Source organism: Engystomops pustulosus, chromosome 11, assembly GCF_040894005.1.
Source record: "Engystomops pustulosus chromosome 11, aEngPut4.maternal, whole genome shotgun sequence".
Lineage (NCBI taxonomy): Eukaryota > Metazoa > Chordata > Amphibia > Anura > Leptodactylidae > Engystomops > Engystomops pustulosus.
Genome location: NC_092421.1, coordinates 4884577 through 4911996, shown reverse-complemented (window position 1 = coordinate 4911996; position 27420 = coordinate 4884577). Strand labels below are relative to the sequence as shown.

Here is a 27420-nt window from a genome sequence, read left to right as displayed (position 1 = left end):
GTGGAGTAGCCGCGACTAGTAGCCTCATGTCCGGCGACTCCACGCCCCAGTAGCCGCATAAAAAAATTAGCATATAGCTACAATAAAGTTTTCTAAAAGACACCCGGGACGTGAGGATTAGCCCAAAAAAGGGCTATCCTCACGTCCCATCCATCCACATACCACCCTTTAAAGGGAACCTGTCACCAGGAGAGCCATTTTTAGCCCTCCCCCAGTCCCCACAGAGCATAGTACATACACTGCCAAAGTGTTTTTGTATAAAAAAAAATTGGTTTTACAGAAAAAAAGATCTGTTATATTCTACCTTTCATTAGCATCTGATGTGTGACTAGGCACTCGTCCCCTGGGAGTGGCTGAAAAGGAGCAGTCCCCCCCCCCCACCCTTGGGAAACTGCTCCTCCATGTGTCCTTTTCAAATATATGAATAACTCCCCTCACTCGGGATTGGCTGTAGAGGAGCAGGGGGCGTCGCTAAGTCAAGTGATGGGTGTTTTCATATATTTGAAAAGGTCGCATGGAGGAGCTGTTTCCCAAGGGTGGGGGGGGGGACTGCTCCTTTTCAGCCACTCCCAGGGGACGAGTGCCTAGTCACACATCAGATGCTAATGAAAGGTACAATATAACATATCTTTTTTTCTGTAAAACCAATTTTTTTTTATACAAAAACACTTTGGCAGTGTATGTACTATGCTCTGTGGGGACTGGGGGAGGGCTAAAAATGGCTCTCCTGGTGACAGGTTCCCTTTAACCCTACAAGTTAAGCTTTCTATAGATCAGAATGGTGAGAATATGGGGAAATAAGGGATTTCCTTTGAAATCTTTGTGTTTGAAAGCTAAATATTACCCGAAGATGTTCTACTAAAGAAAGGCAAAGCAAACCTTCAAAATAACCTTCATAACCTCCACTTTGCACCACATAGAAAAAGATACAAAAATCTATAGTAATGCAGCAGAATTACACTAAATGAAAACCCCTCATTTTGCGGTGTAAATGACTTTAGTGCATGAAACTCACTTCAGTTCCTTCAGTTCCCGTGTAGCGTCGTTCTTCTGCTTCCGCATGTCATCGAGATTTCTCAGTGCGTCCGCCAGTTCACTGACAGCCCGGTCCCGCTCTCTACGCAAATTATCACACAGGGTCCTAATAGAAGGGGGAAAAAAGTATTAACGTTAACAGCTAATAAAGTTTTTTCAATGTGTTCCATTTATAAAGTTTGTTGAAAAACTAGTGCATAGTTAAGGGGATAGGACTACTCATAATACATAAATAAATGCTTAAAAGGGGTCGTCCACTTTCAGCAAATAAGTTTTAGTGTTTGAATTAAGGAAAGTTCTACCATTTTCCAATATACTTTCTGTATCAATTCCTCATGTTTTTCTAGATCTCTGCTTGCTGTCCTGCTATAGAAAGCTTCTCTGTTTACTTCCAGTGAACAAAAATCTGTCCATGGTCACACAGGTGCACGCCTCGTTATATATCACACAGGTGCACGCCTCGTTATATATCACACAGGTGCACGCCTCGTTATAGATCACACAGGTGCCCGCCTCGTTGTATATATCACACAGGTGCACGGCTCGTTATAGATCACACAGGTGCACGGCTCGTTATAGATCACACAGGTGCACGGCTCGTTATAGATCACACAGGTGCACGGCTCGTTATAGATCACACAGGTGCACGGCTCGTTATAGATCACACAGGTGCACGGCTCGTTATAGATCACACAGGTGCACGGCTCGTTATAGATCACACAGGTGCACGGCTCGTTATAGATCGCACAGGTGCACGGCTCGTTATAGATCGCACAGGAGCGCGCCTCGTTATAGATCGCACAGGAGCGCGCCTCGTTATAGATCACACAGGTGCCCGCCTCGTTATAGATCACACAGGTGCCCGCCTCGTTGTATATATCACACAGGTGCCCGCCTCGTTATATGTCGCACAGGTGCGCGCCTCGTTATAGATCGCACAGGTGCGCGCCTCGTTATAGATCGCACAGGTGCCCGCCTCGTTGTATATATCACACAGGTGCCCGCCTCGTTATATGTCACACAGGTGCGCGGCTCGTTATAGATCACACAGGCGCGCGGCTCGTTATAGATCACACAGACGCGCGGCTCGTTATAGATCACACAGGCGCGCGGCTCGTTATAGATCACACAGGCGCGCGGCTCGTTATAGATCACACAGGCGCGCGGCTCGTTATAGATCACACAGGCGCGCGGCTCGTTATAGATCACACAGGCGCGCGGCTCGTTATAGATCACACAGGCGCGCGGCTCGTTATAGATCACACAGGCGCGCGGCTCGTTATAGATCACACAGGCGCGCGGCTCGTTATAGATCACACAGGCGCGCGGCTCCTTATAGATCACACAGGCGCACGGCTCCTTATAGATCACACAGGCGCACGGCTCCTTATAGATCACACAGGCGCACGGCTCCTTATAGATCACACAGGCGCACGGCTCCTTATAGATCACACAGATGCACGGCTCGTTATAGATCACTCCAGGTGCACGGCTCGTTATAGATCACACAGGTGCACGGCTCGTTATATATATCACACAGGTGCACGGCTCGTTATAGATCACACAGGTGCACGGCTCGTTATAGATCACACAGGTGCACGGCTCGTTATAGATCACACAGGTGCACGGCTCGTTATAGATCACACAGGTGCACGGCTCGTTATAGATCACACAGGTGCACGGCTCGTTATATATCACACAGGTGCACGGCTCGTTATAGATCACACAGGCGCACGGCTCGTTATAGATCACACAGGCGCACGGCTCGTTATAGATCACACAGGCGCACGGCTCGTTATAGATCACACAGGCGCACGGCTCGTTATAGATCACACAGGCGCACGGCTCGTTATAGATCACACAGGCGCACGGCTCGTTATAGATCACACAGGTGCACAGTTCATTATATATCACACAGATGCACGGCTCGTTATATCACACAGGTGCGCGGCTCGTTATATCACACAGGTGCGCGGCTCGTTACATCACACAGGTGCACGGCTCGTTATATCACACAGGTGCACGGCTCATTATATATCACACAGGTGCACGGCTCGTTATATATCACACAGGTGCACGGCTCGTTATATATCACACAGGTGCTCGGCTCGTTATATATCACACAGGTGCAAACAAAAAAAGATAAATAAAAACATAGGAAAAATAAAACACAGAAGTGAAAACACTTAAAAAAAAAATAAATAATCCTCAAAATCTCATACAAGCTAACTCCCTTATTTAGAACTACCGTATTTTCCGGACTATAAGGCGCACTTAAAAGCCTTGGATTTCCGTGGAAATCCAAAGTGCGCCCTATGTATGGCGCTGGGCAGCGGACCATACTTACATAGGTCCCCGCTACCGGAGACCGGAGACAGCAGATCTCCAGCGGGAACTGCAGACCACGCGGCACGAACAACTTCTGCCGCGTGGTCTGCAGTTCCCGCTGGAGATCTGCTGTCTCCGGTAGCGGGGACCTATGTAAGTATGGTCCGCTGCCCTCCTCCACCTCCCCCTCACCTTCCCCGCTCACCTTCCCCGCGTTCCCCGTCGCGTCTCGGCATCGCGTCCCGCCGCCGCGTCCCGTCGCGTCAGGTCGGGTCTCCGCTCCGCCCCCGGACCTCCGCCACGCCCCCGGACCCCGCGCCTTATAGTCCGATGCGCCTTATATATGGAATTATTACATATATAAGGCGCATCGGACTAATGCGCCTTATAGTCCGGTGCGCCTTATAGGGCGAAAAATACGGTACTTAGATTGGGAATTCAACACAAATAGAACAAACTTAAGTCATATATTATCAACCACAACAACCGCTGTAGGGAGTGAATGGATCTCTCCACGTTCCCTACTCAATAGGAAATATGAAAACCAAACTTCCACTATAAATATATGCCCCCCCCCCTGTATTAAGCATAGCTGCAATCTATTTCTGCCAAAATGGTAACATTGAAGCTGTTCTGGCCTTCTAAAGGGAAGGCATCATCATAAAATCCCCTCATTTCAGCGAGGCCTGAATAGACCACGTCTCCTTATGACTGTAAAGTTCGTTTTCAAAGGCAAATTCTCCATAAGCTTTTTTCCCTGTCCTGCATCTACAACCCATCACCCTGGCCAAACCAGCGCCTTACACTGTACTTATGAGGTACAAAAACATCGAAACTGCACTGTCCACAGTTGGGAATCTATTCCAAAAGGAGCAGACTCCCAACTGTGGACAGTGCAGTTTCGATACAATTTTGGGTATCATCCCACATGTCACTAGGCTTCTTCGAAGTAAAGCTTGATGTAAAGGAGGCCGCCTTTCAAGACTAGTACCTCGTCTTTACCTCGTCTTTACCCGAGTCACATGCATAATTTTTTTTTTATTTTCAATGGCTGCTGCCATTTATTAATTCAAAAACATTTTGTGGTCTTCATTCTGTAACCCACTCAGAAGAAACACAAAAGTAACATTCATAGTGGGTACGGAATGCATTCAGACCCCTTTCAATGTTTCACTGTTTCATCGCAGCCAATTGGGAAGATCAAAAGTTCTGACATCCTGACAGAGAAGAACAGAAATGTTTAATAAATTAGCAAAAATATCTACAAGAAAAACTAATTTCACGTGGTCATAAGTATCCAGCCCCAATTGCTATGAAACTATTATTTATCTCACATGCTGTACATTTCCTTCTGATCCTCCTTTAGATGTTCTATTCCTTCATTAGAGTCTGTGTTTAATTAAAATGATTGGACTACAATAGGAAACGCACACACCTGTCTATACAAGACCTCACAGCTCACAGTGCATGTGACAGCACATGAGAATCAGGAGGTCCAATGAACTGCCCATGGGTATGGGTATGCGGCTTTCATATAAGAAATAAAATTCTCTGGTCTGATGGGATGAAGATTGTACTTTTTGGTGTTATATGTAAGCGATTTGTAAGGAGAAAACCAGGCACTGCTTGTTAACCTGCCAAGGACAATCCCAACAGAGACACATGGTGGTGTCAGCATCAGGCTATGGGGGCAGGGACAGCACCAATAGTTGCATATGAAGGATGCGGCCAAGTACAGAATTGTCCTGGATGAGAACCTCTTCCAGATGCTCTGGACCTCAGACCTGGCTGAAGGTTTCCATTCCAACAAGACAATGATCCTAAGCACACAATAAAATAACACAGCAGAGGCTTCAGAACATCTCTGTGACCATTCCTGACCGGACCAGCCAGAGCCCGGACCTAAACCCAATGGAGCATCTCTGGAGAGACTGGAGAATGTCTCCACCAACGTCACCATCCAACCTGAGGGAACCGGAGAGGATCTGCAAAGAGGAAAGGCAGAGGATCCCCAAATCCAGGGGAGGGAAACTTGTTGCAAGAAGACTATTGAATGTTCTAGCTCAAAAACTGCTTCTACTCAATACTGAGCAAAGGGGCTGAATAATTATGACCATGTGATATTTCAGATTTTCTTGTTTAATAAACTGGCAGAAATATCTACATTTCTGGTTTTTTTTTTATCAAGATGGGGGCAGAGTGCACCTTAAAGTGCAAACAAATATATATTTACCAATCTTACCAATTGGCTGCAATGAAACAGAGTGAAAAATGTAAATGTGTCTGAATACTTTCCGTGCTCACTGTACTTTGCTCCATATAATTTTGGCTCTGAGAAGAAAAAACTTTGGGGGGGGGGGGGGGGGGGAATGTTTTCAGAATTAAAAACAAGGGTGAAAGTCGTCATACTTTAAAAACAAAATTGTTTAAACACATAGTACAGACCGGATACTTTCTCGCTCAGCGACAATCTTGTCCCTCTCCTGAAAGGCCCAATCCCGCCTGCACTTGGCCACCTCGGCTTCCTGGGTGGCTTCTTTCAGCTCATGGGTCATGGCTTCGTACTGTTTTCTTAGCACCTCTATCTCTTTGTTGGCTCTTTCCATGTCCAGAGTTGCAGAGTCCTGAATCTGAAAGTAATAAAAAAAATCATTGTGCAAACTAGGATTTATCTACTACTACTATTAACTACTACTACTATAACTACTTTACCCTTCCTTACATATCACTGCATCCGCTAAAACACTGAAGGGGGAAAGGAGTCTCCCGACATATAGGATTGTATGTATTTGCTATGCTCACCATTCACATTAGAGAATAATGTGGTAAAACTGATACAGAATTTCCTAGTGATGTTCATTAAATGGGTGTTAAGGAGCTTTGACACTAAGGTTGCAGTCACAGGTTGCAGTTAAAACTGCATCGCAATTAGTTTTGGGTTGGTTTTAGGTGGTATTACTCATTTTAACACATGAAAGACATCAAATTATCAAGTGAACGACATTTGTGGAACAGGTTTCTCCTTCCAAATCAAATTCACTCATTCAGTTCATGTCTTTCAACTGTGAAATTGACAAAACTGCACCTAAAACCACCTCAATACTGATTGCGATGCAGTTTTAACTGCAACCTGTGACTGCACCCTAAGGATCTATGGTCAGGATAGATGATACACGTGGACTGTTGTGGCCTGATACCCTGCACCCTACTTATCAGTGACCTAGCAACGACAGAACAGACAGAGATAGAATCAGACCTTTCCATCTGCTCCTACTCACTCCAGTATGTCCGGTTTTTTGGCCTGCAACTGACTAGACACTTTGGGTTCCAAGGATAAAGCTTCATGTAACTGGAAGTGTAGTCTCCCGGAATATGAAAGTGAATCTCCTGGTCTGGAGAGGGATAAAGAGGGAACCGCGAGGCCCCTGCCTTAGCTCTTCTTAGAAAACCAGAAGTACTAGAGCGACACAGGATACCGGGATCCAGATAAACTACATGTTCTTCTTTTTTCCAACCCTATTTAAAGTGAGTGGTGTGGCAATTTTCATTTTGACTCAATAGAAACAGATCAGATGTATCACCTTTGTATAATTTATTTTTATTTGAGCTGCCAATTAATCTTTGCTAATTCTTACAGCGGATCATTGCAGCTCATGTTCAGTACATTTACCGCACCCAGAAGACCAGTCTAAAACTAGGAGTTGCCTGCAAGTTGATTGGTCTTAAAGGGGGTTTTCCCACAAAACCAAAAGGATAGGGCCCAATTCTCTGATCAGGGGACTTCAGTGATTGCACCTCCATTCTACCCATTAGGGAGAATAAGATGCCCATTCTCAGGAGTATGGAGCTCCGCAATCTCTGTCAACTCTATAGTGATGAACGGAACAGAACGGACAAGCACAGCCGTCTTGTCTCCTCATCTCGAAAAGCAACGAGGGGTCTAACGGAGGTACCTGAGACCCCATCGGACCCCCACATGTTTGTGATGTGTAGGGGTCTCATCACAGAGATTCCCACCTATCAGCAAGTTAGGCCCTGTGAAGGAGACGCATGTTTTTTGTAACTCTGGTTGTGGTACATTAGTTTCCTGGTTTGGTAAACTGTGTGAAGGACTTATTATTCTCTCATTAGGTCGGTCACCTAATGCTCTATTCTCTTCCGTCTGGTATTACCATCTGGCAGCTATGTACCAAAATCCAGGAATGTGCTGTTACAATGTAACACAATGTAACATATGTTCTGTTCTACTTACCTGCAGCGGGGTGTGTCTGCTCTGGTGTTTAACAGGGGAAGCTGCAGAGAATTGTGGGAATTGCCAATTGTATAAAAGGTGTCAGTGACCACCTATCTGGGGGATTTGGATTGTGGAGATTTGCGTTTCGCCTTCTGCTGGTCTGTGGAGTCTGATGTCTGTTGAATCTGTTTTGTTATATATGGACTTTTCAATATAAACTCCTTTGGAATATTTTTACTTCACATATGGTAATAACGAATCAACCAAAGTCTGGATGTCCATTGAAAAGCCTATGCATTACAGGTACTATCCTGGGGATAGGGGAAACCCCTTTAAGTCGGGGACTGCCTGTAATATAATACTGCCCCTATGCACGGGAATCCAACTACTCTAATACTGATCCTGTAGACAAGGATATAACTAACTACTAACTAATAATATTGCTACCAACGTACAAGAATACATCTAATATAATGGTGCCTATTTGCATATTTGAAAATGAAACAAATTAAAATAATTGAAAGAATAGAAAAGTGAACATAACAGATACCAAATGAGACCAAATATTCCCCCGTAACTAGAATGGTTGTATTTTAGGGTCATCTGTAAGGAAATATCTTTAGTGAAGCCCCACAGAACATAAAGAATGTAAAATTCCTTAAAGGGCATCTGCCATAGGTAGGGCCATAGGTGTTAGCCTGGAGTCCCTGAGGCTCATTTGCATTCAGTCCTTCATCCTGGTGGTAGATGTCCTTTAAGAAGAGTTTCCATTCTATAATTTTTTTGGGAATAAATGTTGTCCAACGGCAACATCACATCGTGCAAAAACGAGGTGTAAAATACAGTGGACCAGCAGGAGCGCCCTGTACCTGTCTAGCCTGATAGTACTCTCTTAGTAGGTGGTCCCTCTGTATTATGGCTTCGGTCCTCTCCTTCCTCGCCACATCCCGCTCTTCCTTTACAGTCTCGATGTCTTTACAGGCTTGGTCCAGTTCCTTCTGAGCTTCTGCTTTGTCCTTCACTTCGTGGCAATATTTCTCTAAGAGCTCATTCCTCTCAAAGATGGCCCGATCCCGCTCCACAAGGGCAGAGTTTAACTCCTGCGTGAGAAGATAAGAGAAGACGAATGCTTTCTGCTCCCTCAGTTACAGATGCCCAGAACAGGATATTTCCCAGTTACCACTTTACCTGAATTTTCGCTTTCCATTATTTTTCTGAATGTCAGGACAGTGACCCATGAACAGCTTTGTTGTGACTCGTTCTGTGTGTCTGCTTGATTTATCGGTCTGAACCTGGCATGGCGGTTCAGTTCAGCCGCACTACATGCGGTCTGGATAATCCTGCCGATACACAGAGCCAGTCCAACGGAAAACAAACTAATTCAGGAAAAAGGGGGAAAAAATAAAAGAAAATCTGCACAAGGTAGAAAAATCTTCTTAGGAACTTTATTAAATACATTGTTAAAAAAGTGACATCACAAAAGAGGAAATGATGTTAGGTGATGCGCATATTGCCCGAATCGTGTCACCAGCATCGTTTCCCCTTCTGTGGTGCCACTTTTCTAACAATGTATTTATTAAAGTTCCTAAGAAGTTTGTTTTTATTTTTTCCCCTTTTTCCAGAATATTTTCACCTTGGATCCAGACCAAGCGATCTCCGTATCCAGCACAGCAGTCTCACGGGACGCACCATTGCAAGGGGGAGCACACACAAAAAACTTTTTTCTTTATTGGAAAACAAACGTGCTTGTGTGTCATCGGCCTCAAACTTTTGATCTACATTGATGTGCTGCTCTTAAAGCTGACCCAATCCCTCGCCTCGGCATGGCGGCAAAGTTTAGACAGCATCACAATTTTCACTCCAGCAGGATAAGAAGCACCAAGAACTGACAAACCACCGCAAGAATCTCCCTCCCCCGATTCTCTATTACTAAAAGACAAAACTACAAGCGACTGGGAAGCTTTTTGAATACTTTGGACAAATCATCAGTGATTCTACAGAATAATATGCATGGAAACATGCTGTAGTCAATTTTTGTCAAGTCTGCAGCATTCATAAATCTGTAATCCGCTGCAGATGTAACCTGTACTAATCTGCAAGTAAAATTTACAGACAAGGGTCTAGTGGATCGCACTTTAGTCGGCTTTGAGAAATTTCCGGGATTTGTGCCGCTGTGACGGCTATTTAGAAGGGGATCAATGCACTTACATGCACCAGGAAGAAGAAGGTGAACTCCAGGGACCTGAGCGGGGAAGCAACACATGCAGGATATTGGGGGCACGATCTTGGCGACTCCCCGCACAGCGCATTATACATGGACAATGCACTTACATGCACCAGGAAGAAGAAGGTGAATTCCAGGGACCTGAGCGGGGAAGCGACACATGCAGGATATTGGGGGCACGATCTTAGTGACTCCCTGCACAGCGCATTATACACGGACAATGCACTTACATGTACCAGGAAGAAGAAGGTGAACTCCAGGGACCTGAGCGGGGAAGCGACACATACAGGAAATTGGGGCGCATGATCTTAGTGACTCCCCGCACAGCGCATTATACACGGACAATGCACTTACATGCACCAGGAAGAAGAAGGTGAACTCCGGGGACCTGAGCGGGGAAGTGACACATGCAGGATATCGGGCGCATGATCTTAGTGACTCCTCGCACAGCACATTATACACGGACAATGCACTTACATGCACCAGGAAGAAGAAGGTGAACTCCGGGGACCTGAGCGGGGAAGCGACACATGCAGGATATCAGGCGCAGGATCTTAGTGACTCTCCGCACAGCACATTATACATGGACAATGCACTTACATGCACCAGGAAGAAGAAGGTGAACTCCGGGGACCTGAGCGGGGAAGCGACACATACAGGAAATTGGGGCGCATGATCTTAGTGACTCCCCGCACAGCACATTATACACGGACAATGCACTTACATGCACCAGGAAGAAGAAGGTGAACTCCGGGGACCTGAGCGGGGAAGCGACACATACAGGAAATTGGGGCGCACGATCTTGTGAATCGCAGCAAAGTTTATTTTCGTCGGACAATGCACAGCGGGGATCGCAACAGCACCGGGTAAGTAAATGTGCCCCATTCTGTCCCATATGCACCTTTTGCCCCCCACAATGCCCTCTATCTGTTGTGGGATACATTAATAAATACCTGTCTAAGAGCTTCCATCTCCTCACTGGCCACTCTCTTCTCGCACGATGTATTTTTTAGCCTTCCTTGCGCAAGTTCAAGTTCTGTTTGCATTTTGTCCATCTCCTTAATAACTTGGTCTCGCTCGCTCATTATTAACCGATACTCATTGAATACAGAGTCTCTCTCTTCTTTGTATTTCTCTGCGTCTTTAACAGCTTTAAGCTGCACGGTTTTGAATCGCGTGGCCTCTGCCTGTAGCCGCTCAATCTCTCGCTGCAGCTCCTTGTTCTGCAGCGTCGCCTTATTTAGTTCCTGTTGGATGGAGTCGTACCTGTGTGATATAGAAAACAAAGACCTCACTGTAGACTGTATCCACTTGAATATTAAAAGTTTTCTGCCGATTTCACACACGATGAAACCTAATGACCCTAATGAAGACCATTACCTTCTCATCGAGGATGAATATTGGTGCTGGAGATGCAACGTACTGTCCCTTTGCTTCAGCAGTCCCTCCATTTGCTTCTGAAGGCTTTTCTTCTCTTCCTCACTTTGTTCCAGTCGCCCCAAATCCAAATTGTGACTGGACACCTTTTCATTGTACTGTCTCCGTAAGGAGTCATAATCCTTCTTCACAACTTCCAGCTTGTCTAATGCAGTGTCGTACAATTTGTTGATCAGCTCAGAAGAACCGTTCTGTTTCACAACCTACAAAGCACAGAAAACCATCACAATACGTAGTAACATGGTAAAAGGGATCTGACTTTTTTAGCATGTATATCTCCAGAATTCTTGAACAAATGATCCACAGGATAAGTTACAGATCACAGGGAGTTCAAATTCTCCCCTAATTCCCGATTCGGAGAACATTTACAGATTAATTTTTCGTCCTTTTTTCTCTGACCTGATGCTGCTCCAAGGGATCTATAACTTATCTCATATCCCCAGTATTGGAGATAAGGGGGCTGGTTTTACCATGGTACCTAAAGAAAAACTACCGTGTATAATCGAGTATTTTTTGTGCTGAAAAACCTCACCTCTTCTTATACCCGAGTAAAGAAAAACAAACATTGTACTCTGCTTCCAACGCCCCGTCTTCTTCTATACAGCGATGCCCCGACATCTGCTCCGTGTCCCCACACTGTCCATCGCAGGGGACACGGAGCCGCTCGCTGACATTCTACAACCAGCACACACTGTGATGTCATCGAGCAGCTGACATCATGGTGCCTGCGCGGGGACACGGAGCCGCTGCCAGAGCCGCGATGTATGGAAGAGGACCTGCCGGGTCACGGCTGTAAATTATTATTATTTTTTTTAAAGTAGGTCCAAATCCTGTCCGTAATTATGGCTTGTGCCTTCCCTTAAAAGTCCATGGTGCTGTGAAAAATACACAGGTGTCGTCCATATACTGCGCCGTATTTGCGGATTGGGTGCCAAGTAACACAATCAATTTACTGGAACAAGCCAAAAGACATAATTTGCCAGCCTTCCCTACTGTATACAGACCATAAATACATTGGACATAGAGGCAACTACAATTACATCACAACATGGGTAAAAAACACAATACATGGGCACACGAACATGGGCTCACTTGGTCTGCATCCTGTGCATAGCACACAGCTAGGCTGAGAAAGGAGGAAGGGTCAAGCACCACTCATTCTGCATTGAAATCAAAGGCGTTCGCTGTCATTATTCGGCAAAATTTAGGACATAGGTCCATGAGTGGCTTGGCGGCCGCCCGGCTCGCTCACGACTCAGTAAGACATGGCGTGCTCACTGCACCAAAACCGGGTGCCAGAGACCTCTATGTGGGTTTTGATACAGCCTCAAATTTTGGCAACCATATCATAACCCCAAATACAGTCATATACATGAGGCCTAAGTTTTGATCTGTTTTTGGTGCATGTAAAAAAATCTGCACTAAAAAGCACCAGCAAAATTTGGTAGAGTATTTATGGGGCAGTTTTTTCAGTAGTGTAGTGAGCACAGCTTTAAGTTTGTGAAAACGCAAGAAACGCTGCGATTATTATTATAAGGACGAATCCCCCTCTAAATGACCCATTGGAAGTGCATAGTCACAATACTGGATGCCTTTATGAAATATAACGCTCGAGCGCTTTTCTGCATCGCTTCATGCATTACAGTAAATAGAATGAGGACATAGAATCATTTTATGTTCAGCATAAAACTTGCAGTCGGCAGCAAACAAAAGCAGATTATCCTTCCCCTCCTGTCTCAAGGGTCTACAGCGAACAATAATTGAGAATGATCATTCTAAAAGCCCTTAAAGGGCTTGTCCGAGACTATTTAAAAAACATAAGGTGGCCGGGATGGGGCTGCTTAAAAAAATAAAGATGTACTTACCTTCCTGCGCCCTCCGGGTGTCCCGCGCTGTTGTCACTCCGGTCCACGCTCCAGAGCAGTGCTGCGCTCAGCTTCTGGCCGGCTGTGGCCATCCACGCCCACCCGTACCTATTCGCAGCACTGTATATGCGGGACGGATGGGTGTCGGGTCCGGCCTGAAGCTGAGTCCAGCACTGCTCCCACGATTATGTTTTATAAATGCCTTTGCCAGCATTCTGTAGTTTATCTGCCCTTGGGGTCGCCAGAACTAGTAGTTTTATCCTCTGGGTGGTCTCCAGCATTATTGTCTGCTATGAATGCAGTATTTGGTTTCCGGGCTGCTAATTATTACTGTACTGTGGTATTTATCATTTCTGGGGTGGTATTTTGTGCTGTTCATTAGTTGTTGGTGCATCTAGGGTGCGGATTACTGATGTGGCCCCTTAAAGTTGAGCAGAATGACAATATGGCCCTTGGATCAAAAATTGTTGTTCCGCTCTGGCCTAAATCGCAGATCAGGAAAAGGACATTTAAAAGAAACTTCATTAACTTAATTATAAGTTTGTGGTGTCAAACCTGGTCCATTTTATCACTCCACAGCCGTGTATTTATATGTATGTGTAACCATCGTATTAATCTCTATATTTACCACAATAATAACCTGACTACAAGCCCAGAATGTTAATTAGCCAAATACCAACATAAGGTGCTAAAGTCAATGAATCACAGGGAGGGTGAATAACACCGGTGACCTTGTATTACAGAGCTGCTGCCCCATGTGTGTCCTCACCCTTGTGGAGGCTTCCCCAGTCCTGAGACTGTAAACTCACTGGAGTAGTGTGCACCCTAACCCACAATGCATCCTCATTTAGTGGAGATTTTAGACCATATTTATGCTAGTTTTCCCATCTTGCCCAAAATGAGGCGTCTCCTCAATAAAAAGGGGGTGACCTGGCAGAAAATAGCCCCTACCCCAGAAAAATCAATATTGTGGCACAGCAAACTAGACCAAGTAATAGGAGGTGCAAAGTACAACTCCCCAGTCTTATACTGCACCAGATTAATCATCCAGCATCAGGCACAATGATAAATCCGGCGCAGCAGAGAACTGTCCATCTCTACCCTGCAATGGTCCTAAGATTAACACATTAATATATCTCCCATTGGGGAAGATCAATCCATTTACTATAGAATTCTGTCGTAATTTGCACCACAAAATGGGTCTAAAATGATTTTTAATTTTCTCAACCAACTTATAGGAGGTGCAAATACAGATCTAAAATTTCAACTACACCAGATTGATCATCCAGCAGGAGACACTGATAACCCTGGTGCAGTGTAAGACTTACACTTTTACACTGTAGTATATAGCCTGCCAGCCCCCATGTAGTATATAGCCAGCCAGCCCCCATGTAGTATATAGCCAGCCAGCCCCCATGTAGTATATAGCCAGCCAGCCCCCATGTAGTATATAGCCAGCCAGCCCCCATGTAGTATATAGCCAGCCAGCCCCCATGTAGTATATAGCCAGCCAGCCCCCATGTAGTATATAGCCAGCCAGCCCCCATGTAGTATATAGCCAGCCAGCCCCCATGTAGTATATAGCCAGCCAGCCCCCATGTAGTATATAGCCAGCCAGCCCCCTGTAGTATATAGCCAGCCAGCCCCCTGTAGTATATAGCCCGCCAGCCCCCTGTAGTATATAGCCCGCCAGCCCCCTGTAGTATATAGCCCGCCAGCCCCCTGTAGTATATAGCCCGCCAGCCCCCTGTAGTATATAGCCCGCCAGCCCCCTGTAGTATATAGCCCGCCAGCCCCCTGTAGTATATAGCCCGCCAGCCCCCTGTAGTATATAGCCTGCCAGCCCCCTGTAGTATATAGCCTGCCAGCCCCCTGTAGTATATAGCCTGCCAGCCCCCTGTAGTATATAGCCTGCCAGCCCCCTGTAGTATATAGCCTGCCAGCCCCCTGTAGTATATAGCCTGCCAGCCGCCTGTAGTATATAGCCAGCCAGCCCCCTGTAGTATATAGCCAGCCAGCCCCCTGTAGTATATAGCCAGCCAGCCCCCTGTAGTATATAACCAGCCAGCCCCCTGTAGTATATAGCCTGCCAGCCCCCTGTAGTATATAGCCTGCCAGCCCCCTGTAGTATATAGCCAGCCAGCCCCCTGTAGTATATAGCCTGCCAGCCCCCTGTAGTATATAGCCTGCCAGCCCCCTGTAGTATATAGCCTGCCAGCCCCCTGTAGTATATAGCCAGCCAGCCCCCTGTAGTATATAGCCTGCAAAAAAAAAAAAGTGTACTCACCTTCCTCTTCTATACAGCGATGCTGCGGTATCTTCTCCATATACCCGCGCCGTCTGTCGCAGGGATTGTGATGTCAGACGCTCGCTGACATCATAGTGTGTGCCAATTCCGGCGCACATAGTACTAGGTCAGGAAGCGGCTGACATCACGATCCCTGGCACGGACGGTGCGGGGACATGGAGGGTAAACGGTTTGATTTTCTTCTTGACTCAAGCATAAGCCAAGTTAGGGTTTATCAGCACTTTTTTGCTGAAAAACTCGGCTTATACTCGGGTATATACGGTATTCACATTTCGGATGGATGCAACGTGGTGATGTCAGTATTGAGTCAGGGAGCAATTTGTCCTAACATCAGCTGCCTCTATCACACAGGAGAAGTTCTGGTGCAATGACTCATGTGTTTACACGCTAGACGTCTGGTAGTAAAGGTTACCAGTTGCTGCTGTCGGCGCAGTTCAGAGATTTCTTTCTGATCGGCCTCGTGTATTCTCTTCAGGTCCTGGCAGGACTGCTGCAGATGGGTGAACTCGCGTTGTAGCTGGGCGTGCTTTCTGCGGAGACTCTCACTGTCCTCTTGAAGTTGCGTTTGGTCACTTAAAACCCGGCTGTGCAGAGTACTAAAAGCAACAATAAAAGATATTACAAAACAGAAAATTCTAACTGGGAGATTAGTAGTAACGGAAGGGGAGCGATGACTCTGGGGGTCCTGTCTGTTTGTGCCCGATCAGCACTTATTCCTTCGCCTTCTGTCATAATTATATTTCCATACCCTACATCCTAGCCGGCACGTACAAGTATTTGATGTATTTGAAGTTTTGATGTACATGCAACATTTGATCACTTTGTAATTAAATCGCGTACATCATGTCACTTAACCGGTTTGCGACTGCCCGCCGTATATTCACAGCGCTTGTCGGGTCCCGGTGCATGGAGTGGACTCACAGCGCCAAGAGGAAACAAATTGCAATCACTTGTGGCTCACAAGGGATTGCGATTGTTCCAGGACCACTTACATGCTGCGGCCATACAGATCTGCATCTGTGGGCTTAAAGGGGTTCTCCATCGGATCTGTGTTCTTTTTTTAGATATCCCTTTTCTTAGTATATTATATTATATCTACACCATATATTTGTGGCTAACCCTCACTAGTTCTTTATATCTTTACCCCCCCAGTAGCTTATATCAAGCTTCATGCTATTGTGCGAGACAAGATGGCCACCGCACGCTCCTTGGGACTTCAAATCCCATCATCCGTTGTGCCTTCCCAAGGGCTCCCAGCTCACTGCGCATGTGCTCTCTGCCATTGCTGGTGTGCGGGTGCATTCATGTGTAATACAGGTGAATGTGCAGCCCACCGGAAAAGAGAGAGATGTACTGCGCATGCGCAACAAAGAAAGTAGAAACTACAGGTCATTTCCGAGGAGGACACCAAGCCGGGCAAGTCACCCCAAATTCTTTTTACAATTCCTTAAAGGGCACCTACCACCACAAATCTACCTATAAAGGTAGATTGGGTGGTAGGTGGATCAATGGGACGTGAGGATAGCCCTTTTAAGGGCTAATCCTCACGTCCCCGCACTTTTTTGATAACTTTTATTCCACATATATTTAAATTTACTTATGCGGCTACCGGGGCGTGGAGTAGCCGCATATGAGATTACACGAGGCGGCTACTCCACGCCCCGGTAGCCACTTTACCCCTCCTACTCACCCATCTTCGGCGCGCAGCTCCGCATAGCTGCGCGCCCTCGTCCGGCGATCCTGCCGTCTGCGCATGCGCAGAAGAGCAGGCCCGCGCCTGCGCGGTCACTGCTCCGAAACAGGCGCGGGCCTGCTCTTCTGCGCATGCGCAGACGGCAGGATCGCCGGACGAGGGCGCGCAGCTATGCGGAGCTGCGCGCCGAAGATGGGTGAGTAGGAGGGGTAAAGTGGGTACCGGGGCGTGGAGTAGCCGCCTCATGTAATCTCATATGCGGCTACTCCACGCCCCGGTAGCCGCATAAGTAAATTTAAATATATGTGGAATAAAAGTTATCAAAAAAGTGCGGGGACGTGAGGATTAGCCCTTAAAAGGGCTATCCTCACATCCCATTGATCTACCTACCACCAGATCTACCTTTATAGGTAGATTTGTGGTGGTAGGTTTCCTTTAATGGCTAATCTTAGCCAATTAGTGTAAATTAGCAAATTGCTATATGTAGCGTTATTAACCCCTTCACGCTCCGTGACGGATATATCCGCCACGGAGCTGTGAAGGTTGTATGAAGAAGGCTCACGGGCTGAGCCTTCTTCATACAGTGATGGGCTTTGCTGCATATCGCAGCAAAGACCCATCGCTATCACCCGCGGTCGGTGCTTGCACCGATCGCGGGTGTTAACCTCTTCTTTGCCGCCGGCAAAGTCGCCGGCGGCACTTTAAATTTGGCGGCGCGTGGGCGCCGCCATCTTACCTCCGATCACCGCTCCCCCGAACGTCATCGGGGGGCGGCGATCGGTTGCCATGGTAGCCTCGGGTCTTCGTTTGACCCGAGGATACATGGCTTCTGCACATGCATTACAATGAGCCTGTGGCTCATTGTAATGTATAGTGTGCAGAAATGCCATATACTGCGATACAGTAGTATTGCAGTATATGGCAGGAGCGATCAGACCATCTAGGGTTAATGTACCCTAGAGGGTCTAAGAAACAGTGGAAAAAAAGAGAAAAAAAAAAGTTTAAAAAATGTAAAAAAATAATAAAATATTAAAAGTTCAAATCACCCCCCTTTCCCTAGAACTGATATAAAATATAATAAATAGTAAAAATCACAGACACATTAGGTATCGCCGCGTCCCAAAATGCCCGATCTATCAAAATATAAAAACGGTTACGGGCGGCGGTGACCTCCGGAACGGCAAATGGCGCCCAAATGTCCAAAATGCGACTTTTACACCTTTTTAGATGACATAAAAAATGTAATAAAAAATGATCCAAATGTCGCACAGTCCTCAAAATGGTAGCAATGAGAACGTCGGCTCATTTCGCAAAAAATGACCCCTCACACATCTCCATGCGCCAAAGTATGAAAAAGTTATTAGCGTCAGAAGATGGCAAAAAATTTTTTTTCTTTTTTGTACACATTCGTTTAATTTTTGAAAATTTATTAAAACGCAATAAAACCTATATAAATCTGGTATCACCGCGATCGCACCGAACCAAAGAATAAAGTAGGCGTGTTATTTGGAGCGCAGAGTGAAAGTCGTAAAAACTGAGCCCACAAGAACATGACGCACATGCAGTTTTTTTCAATTTTTCCACATTTGGAATTTTTTTGCAGCTTCCCACTACATGGCATGGAATAATAAATAACATCATGGGAAAGAAAAATTTGTTACGCACAAAATAAGCCCTCACACAGCTCTGTACACGGAAAAATGAAAAAGTTATGGATTTTTGAAGATGGAGAGCGAGAAATCAGCGAAAATACCCTGCGTCCTTAAGGGGTTAAAAGGGTTTGTCCATGAAAGAAAATTCTCTAAGTTCAGCCCACACAATAAAGATTTTTAACCCCTTAAGGACGCAGCCTTAAGGCTCAGCCCCATTTTTTGGATTCTGACTTGCGTCGCTTTATGTGGTTATAACTTTTGACCTCTGTTTTTCCCCACTTGTTATTCTTCATTTTAGTGGTAAATTTTGGCTGATAAGTTTTGCGTTTATTTACAAAAAAAAAAAAGGAAAAAAAAATGATGAATTTTTTTACCATCTGAATAAGTTACTGAATAACATTTCCCATCGTCTACTTTACATTTTTATTATTTGTGAAACGTCTGGATAATTTATTTTGATGTCACGCGGCTACAAATCGGATATCGCTTTTCTGTATTTTCAGAATTTACTATTTTGGGCATAATTACTGTTTTGAATGAAATTTTAAATATTTAGCATTAAAACCGCCTCGTATTTAACCAAACCATTGTCACATCTGCCCCCCCTCAAACTATCAGAAGCAGCTTTTAGGAAGATTGTTAACCCCTTGAGATCTTCATAGTAATTACATCAAAATGGAGGTGAAATTTAGAAAGGTCAAATTAGCGATTAGTTACAGCCAGCACCCCGTGCATCCCGATGCCGATTTGGCTCAGATCTTGGGATGAACCTGCATCAGCTCTGCGTCCGATATATCGGACACTGAGTGTTAAGTCATTGTGCTCAGCATCCGATATATCGGACGCAGAGCGCCAAGAGGTTAACCCTTTACTTTACAATTTTATTCAGTTTTAGCTCCTGTCACTCAATGCTCTAAGTAGACACTTCATGATTCCTCTAGTGTTGCGAGATACCGGGTGCTGACAATGTGGTTAGATTATCAGAGTACAAGGTTTATATATGCACTTTCATGGCTGGCTTCTGAACATTCACTAGTATCTGACAAATAGAAAGAGAGAGGAGACGGATCAGAGATGAGATCCTTGATATATATTACACAGGACTTCCACAGCTCTGCCATACCATACACTATTAGCTCTGCAACATGCCTCCCTCCCCCTCCCCTGGATGAAGACCTTATCTGACTGTAGCTTTACTCTCCTCACCACGTGATGTGTTGTTTGCGGGCAGGAAGTCAGTGTGAGCTCCTCCTGGAATGCAAAGGTGGGGGCTAGAGGCCGAGAAGAAGCTCAGCGTCAGACAGAAGAACAAGAAGTCTGCCCACCCTAAACTCAGAAGATCCAGGGTCGGGTCTAAGGGCAACCAAAATTGTGCACAGCAGGACTGTAGACAGCTTGGACTTATATCTGTGAAATGCTGCATTTTTGTTCATAACAGTAAATGAGAGAATGTGTTATTTTGTTATCCTGAGGACATATAAGAAGCTTGTCTTTGTGGGAATACATACCCCTTTAAGGGAATGGGGCTCAATGTAAGTCACTGGAGAACCCTTTAAATGGGTTGCCCCAAGACACGACCCTGTAACTTCTGACTTTGAGGTCGGGGACGCCATCTTGGATTCCTGTGTGAGGGCCATGGAGCAGAGTTTCTCTCTCTCCCTGGTCCCTGCACTCTAGTTCCGTCCCCTGCACTCTAGCCACGCCCTCTGCACTCTAGGACGGAGCTCACACTGATACACATACACTGACTTCCTGCCGGCAGCAGTGTGAGGAGAACTACAAGCTACAGACAGATACATTCTTAATCTTGGGAGGCACAGCAGATCTACTGTGTTGTGGAATAGCAGAGATGTAGCAGAGCTGACAGTGTGTAACAGGCATCTAATGTCTCATCTCTCTTTCTTTGGGTCAGTGTGTTAGCAAAAAGTTCAGAAGCCAGATGAAATTGTATATAAACTTGGACCCTGATAATGTATCCACATTTTCAGCTGACAGAACTAGATGGATCATAATGTGTCTTCTTAGAGCATTCCCGCCCACACTCTGGGATTTTGCACTGACCAGCCTAGGGAGTGATCATGATAGCAATAAAACTGAGTAAAATTGTGAAGTAAAGGTTTAAAATATCGTTATTGTGTTATTAGGGGACTGAAATTTGAGAATTTTCTTTCATGGGAAAATCCCTTTAAATAGTAGATACATTATGGTAAAAAATGGTTATGCAGAAACCTATTCTCCTCTCCGGGGGCCAGTTATCTTGCATTTTGGGAATTCTTCATAGGCTGAAGCTGTAGCTGTAAAATGAACAATGGCTGATGTTGGTGAAGGGCGGTGGGACCCTCAGAGCAGGGCTGTGGACACGACTTACTGGTAGAAATCCGCTTCCTTTGCAGCCTCTTCACACTTCTTCAGTGCTTTGGAGTGCTGGCTCTGTAGCACCTCCAGTTCTGACATTGCTTTCATACACTGCACCTTCAAGCGCTCATAGTCAGCCGAGAGTTTGGGGCTTGGTCTGTGCAGAAATCAATCGCAGTTTATTTTTAAAAAATTCAACATCGCTGTCGCTCTGTATTGAAATGTGACATTACATGTTGTTTGGGTATAAGGGCTCCTACCTGCAGTCATCAAACGTCGACCCAGGTGAGGACAGAGCCAGACGCTTCCGCAGCTCATCCCTCTCGCGCGTCACTTGCCTCAGCTGTGACAGTATAGTGTCCAGCTTCTCACTCATCAGCCGCCCATCAGTGGTAGATAAGGGAGGGGACGAGGCCTTATTGGCCGTACCTACAAAAGAACAAGACATTAAAAACATACAGAACCATAAAGTCACTTAAAGGCTGATCCAGGACAGGATAGTCAGCGGAAACTAGAGGTTACACTTAGGATTTGCTGGAAAGATGGAGTACAGTATTTTTAGGACTATAAGGCGCACCATCAATGAATGCCTGCTAGAACATCTAGGTTCATATATAAGGCGCACTGGATTATAAGGATGAATGACCAGCAGGTGGCAGACCTGTGCACAGTACAAGGCAGCTGTTGTCTGTAAGTACGGATCATATATAAGGCGCACTGGACTATAAGGCGCACCTGATTATAAGGATGAATGACCAGCAGGTGGCAGACCTGTGCACAGTACAAGGCAGCTGTTGTCTGTAAGTACGGATCATATATAAGGCGCACTGGACTAATAGTCTGGACTTATAGTCCGAAAAATACAGTAATATTGAGCTGCCAAAAATCAAATGGGTGTCAGGACTTCTGTTTAAGTCATCGGTGTGACCTCCATATTATCACATACTGCCTACAAATGGAGATGTTGGGAGAACTCCTATAAAATATCCCCACTGCTGGGGATGTACAATGAGAAGGGGACCCCCAGTAATGGGGAGTATGGGGTCCGTCCTGCTGCTCCATTCAATGATATGTTAGAAGTTGCCGGGCACAGAACTGGTTTATCTTTGGCACCTCTATTCTGCCCATTAGTAAGAATTCTTGTTTCCCGTAGAGGGTACAGTCAGTTTGGAACGCTAAAATGGCGCTGGTCTGTCACGTTTTTGTATACAAAATAATTTAACAAAAAGTGGAATAAAATCATCCTGACGGAACATAAAATGCTTTATGCATAACGCGTTTCGCGCTTGGACCAATCGCTTCTTCAGGATCACATGTACATGAACCAGAAGAAGTGCGTGGTCCAAGCGCGAAACGCGTTATGCATAAAGCATTTTATATTTATTAGGACGATTTTATTCCACTTTTTGTTAAATTATTTTGTATACGATAACGTGACCGACCAGCGCCATCAAGGGGAGAGACTATGACAGCCAGGATGGCGGCACGTAAACGGTTAACACCCGCAATCAATCTTTATAGCGCTATAAAGATTATTATTAGTATCAGCCTGTGAGCCCTCTCTATACACCCCTTGCCACATACTGAAGATTTGCGGCAATAGGTTGAGTAGAAGCAACAGAACAGTATCTTATATTTATTTTTTGGCAATCTTGGTTGTTTACTTCCCCAATTTAATGGGGGACAGTTATGTTGGTGCCATGTGATGATGTCCTCCCCACCCCCACCACAAGTGGATACATCAGCAAGCTCTGCCCTCTTGATAAACTCGGCGGGCGGCTTCATTGGCGGACAATTCTATGCCATGTCCCGCTTGGTGTATCCCAATCACACGGCTTATTGCAGGGTATGTATGCCAGAAAACTACTGCACAATCCTTGATCAATCTCCTCCAATGTCTCAGATGTGGCCTTTTACACATTGTAAACAAGCAAGTAAGAAGGAATGGCAACAAGCAGCGCAGCGAGTCTCTCCTACACATTGCATTGTTCATCCAACTGCTGAATCAGACGCTCCATAGGCCGACACCACTTATAGAAAGATGGTTGTATCCAATGTGTGCGCCGCTTGTATCACTCAAATAAAATGTAAAGGGAATATATAACTATCTAATAATTATCTCATTTCTGTGTACAGGTCAAGAGTTCATTTACCTTAATGAAGTTAAATTTCCTGTAAGCAAAAGTGCCAATTGTGTCAACCAGAACAAAAGGGCTAAAAAGACCTAAACTCAGACATATAAAGTTACAATGATAAGTCGGATTTCCTGGCACGGGAAGGGTCTGGGCCTCGCCGGGCTCCCCTGAGGGTCTGGGCCTCGCCGGGCTCCCCTGAGGGTCTGGGCCTCGCCGGGCTCCCCTGAGGGCTCTGGTATTATCACCCTAATGGTCTCTAAGTAATTTCATAACTCGGGTGCGTCCTCCACCACTAATACCCTCCTCACACACCACATTGACACCAATCTGGTCATAAAAAAATGTTTTCTCGCTTTCCCCCTCTATGTCCCCTTATCCCACCCCTTATATATATATATATATAAATAATAATAATCAACATACCGTATATACCCGAGTAGAAGTGTAAAAGTGTAAAATAAACTGGGAAAACCTATTGACTGTAGCATAAGCCAAGGGTGGGAAATGCATAAGTGTCAGCCCGTGCCCCCCCCCGCAGCACATAGCTGTCAGCCCGTGCCCCCCCCCCGCAGCACATAGCTGTCAGCCCGTGCCCCCCCCCCGCAGCACATAGCCGTCAGCCCGTGCCCCCCCCAGCACATAGCCGTCAGCCCGTGCCCCCCCCCCCGCAGCACATAGCCGTCAGCCCGTGCCCCCCCCCCCCGCAGCACATAGCTGTCAGCCCGTGCCCCCCCCCCGCAGCACATAGCCGTCAGCCCGTGCCCCCCCCCCGCAGCACATAGCCGTCAGCCCGTGCCCCCCCCAGCACATAGCCGTCAGCCCGTGCCCCCCCCAGCACATAGCCGTCAGCCCGTGCCCCCCCCAGCACATAGCCGTCAGCCCGTGCCCCCCCCAGCACATAGCCGTCAGCCCGTGCCCCCCCCAGCACATAGCCGTCAGCCCGTGCCCCCCCCAGCACATAGCCGTCAGCCCGTGCCCCCCCCAGCACATAGCCGTCAGCCCGTGCCCCCCCCAGCACATAGCCGTCAGCCCGTGCCCCCCCCAGCACATAGCCGTCAGCCCGTGCCCCCCCCAGCACATAGCCGTCAGCCCGTGCCCCCCCCCCCCGAGCACATAGCCGTCAGCCCGTGCCCCCCCAGCACATAGCCGTCAGCCCGTGCCCCCCCCAGCACATAGCCGTCAGCCCGTGCCCCCCCCAGCACATAGCCGGCAGCCCGTGCCCCCCCACAGCACATAGCCGGCAGCCCGTGCCCCCCCCCCCAGCACATAGCCGTCAGCCCGTGCCCCCCCCCCAGCACATAGCCGTCAGCCCGTGCCCCCCCCCCAGCACATAGCCGTCAGCCCGTGCCCCCCCCCCCCAGCACATAGCCTTGGTATTTCGTGTTAAAAATCTGATTTCATAGGCCCAAAGCCTAAGACACAACACAAGAGATTCTGCTGATATGATGACACGCCATGCACTTTCAATTTCTGTTGTGTGAGGTTATGTAGTCAGGGCGACATCATCTGAATACATTACAACATAGAAGCTGCACTTGGCCGCAGTTCAAGATGGAAATTAGAAAAAGAAAAACCTTAGCAGGATCAGCACAAAAGGGGACGAGCGTCACAATATCCCATCCTCCTGCTCCGATCGCTTTACCCAGTTTTATCCAATCATTGGGCACCTAAACCCAGGAGGTGCAGAGGAATTGGGAAAATCCATTCACTAGATGTCAGCATAGACCTCCGAAAATTACATTGGAGTTTACGTAAGTTTAGGTAAGTATGATACTCAATAATGTGACACGTACTGTCCATAAAATCCTGAGTCTTACCCACGCTGCTGAGAGAGCCGCTGCTTTCCGAGTCTGAGGGCATGGTGGTGAGAACGCTGTACGTGGAGCCTGTCACAAAGCAGAGGGAATAACAATTAGACACACGTGGTATGGGGGTTACAAGTCCTTATAAAAGAAAATGACATTAAAAAATATCAACATAAAGCAGACAAATCGGTTCATGTTTGTCTAACTGTCCAGATTGGTTACAAACTAACAATATGCGCACAACATTAAAAAAATAAATAAATATTCACATTTGGAATTTTCAGATTTTTTAAAATTCCCAATTTTTATAATTTAAAAAAATTTTGAAGTTTTCCCGATGTGTTACCCGAATATTTTTGGCGCACGCGATCGGATTGTGGCGCATCGGTGCTGACACGCACGCGACGGAAATCGGGGGGACGTCGGAGGAACTGCCTTAATAAATCCCGGCCGGACCCGAATCCAGCGCAGAGAACGCGCCGCTGGATCACGGATGGACCGGGTAAGTAAATCTGCCCCAATGTGTCGCGCAATGAATAATCTGAAGAGAGGGAGCTCCAGGAGTGTGGAGGAGAGGAGACTGGCACAGGCACACACAGGCTGCAGCTGCCCCTGCTGGGTGAATCACCACACGCCGTGGGCAAAGTGCCAGGTAACATGAATTAAATTTGTATAAAGTACTGAAACGATTTAGAATGTTGACAAATGCATTTTTTTTAAATCGGCATCGCAGAGGCTATGGGAACCTGTCACCGGCTAATAATCACATTCCTGCTGATAGGTTTGCTTTAAGGGGATAGTCTGATTTCATCACATAATTGATATTGTTTGGGTGATGATAAGTTATTCAATTTTCCAATATAATTTCTGTTTTTCTAGTTCTCTTCTTGTTGACATTCAGCAGGAAGCTTCATTGTTTACTTCCTGTGGATAAACCCTGGTCTGTCGTCGTGTGATGTCACACAGGTGCAAGGCTTGCTGTTACATCATAGAAAGTGATCAGAGCTGTGATATAACGATCCCTGCACCTGTGTGATGTCACATGACCAGGGACCGACCTCTGTCAACAGGAAGTAAACAATAAAACAGCAGGAAGGGATCTAGAAAACCGTTTAGAATTGATACAGAAGATACATTCGGAAATTGTAGAGAAGTGAAAAACCGATTTAAGAATTCAAACATAAAAAGTATCAGGAAAAATGCTACAAAACGCTCCGTATGCATCCGACCATACACAAGTTTTCTGTGGTTAAAGTTCTGGTCTTGATGAAGGAGATGTCAGTGCTGTGGAATAAGTGATGGCAGGAGGCTCTGGAATCATTCTAAAAATAACTTCTGGAATCAGCGGAGGATCATGGAGTCACAAAATAACATTATTAGAAGCAATGTTTATCCCGCAGCGCTGACCCCACTCTTCAGTCCCTTGGATCAGCGCAGTTATTGGGCACTGCCTATTAACATGGTGTCACACATGGCGTTTTGAACCCAGTTTTAGTCAGTTTTTAAGAAGTTTTTAAAAGTTTTTTGACCGTTTTTCCATTTATCTTAATAATTGGGAAAAACGACCAAAAACAGTAGAAGAAAACGCATGCGTTTAACGGACTGCTTAAAAACAGACTAAAACCAGGTTCAAAACGCAACGTGTGACACCACCAGCCAATATTTCGGAATTAGCGGAGTCTGTTACCAATTATTGGTGCGACCGCGTCACTGGTTGTGGTCATGCACTCAAATCAAAATATCAACCAAAAATCTGTATAGAGGCAAACTCATTGACTTCAGTGAGATGGATCCGGAATGGTCCTAGGAGCCCAAACCTAATGTCCATGTGCACTCAATTCATGGAAACGACTGTCGGAGTGCTAGTTGTTGCGTTCACACGTTTCATTTATATAGATGCAATGTTTAATGTGTATACATGATGTAAACACATTGTAATCGCTACTGTAACAATGTGTTAAAAAAAAGCAACGGTATCACATGACATGGTGATAGCGCAATGTCACTCAGGTGACGGAGGCAGGAGAAGCTCCTGTAGACATCCCCCGGCCAATCAGATAGGTCCAGCCCCGGCGATCGCTGCGATTAGTCAGTCAAGTCTGAGCGTTTTTTAGGCTAAAAAAAATTGTCTCCTTGCCGCTCTCCAGTGGCACCATTTTGATTTGGTAACGGTGGAGAGAGGAGCAGATGTGTTAAAGCAGGGTTCCCCAAACTACGGCCCGCGGGCCACATGCGGCCCGCGGACCGTTTTGATCCGGCCCCCGACACTTTGCGCGCCAGCGCCGGGCCCTCGCGGCCTGCAACAGTCGGGCAGGAGCCTCCGTCCGTCCGGACAGGAAGCTCCTGCCC

General features: G+C 46.3%; 1 protein-coding gene across 8 annotated transcripts in view; it reads right to left on the bottom strand.

The window, feature by feature from the left end:
- The window catches only part of DLG5 (discs large MAGUK scaffold protein 5), a 76762-nt gene that overhangs the window by 32533 nt on the left and 16809 nt on the right, over window positions 1-27420 (bottom strand). For 5 of the 8 annotated variants that reach the window (XM_072129958.1, XM_072129957.1, XM_072129960.1 and 2 more), the window contains exons 2-10: window positions 25060-25152; window positions 21392-21560; window positions 21145-21288; window positions 15844-16027; window positions 11202-11461; window positions 10775-11087; window positions 8467-8697; window positions 5809-5993; window positions 1016-1141 (exon numbers count right to left, since the gene is read on the bottom strand). In XM_072129958.1, the coding sequence (XP_071986059.1) occupies window positions 1016-1141; window positions 5809-5993; window positions 8467-8697; window positions 10775-11087; window positions 11202-11461; window positions 15844-16027; window positions 21145-21288; window positions 21392-21560; window positions 25060-25152 (1705 nt within the window). The remainder of the gene's footprint in view (window positions 1-1015; window positions 1142-5808; window positions 5994-8466; window positions 8698-10774; window positions 11088-11201; window positions 11462-15843; window positions 16028-21144; window positions 21289-21391; window positions 21561-25059; window positions 25153-27420) is intronic. The other 3 variants (XM_072129956.1, XM_072129961.1, XM_072129962.1) reach the window with 1 other exon arrangement.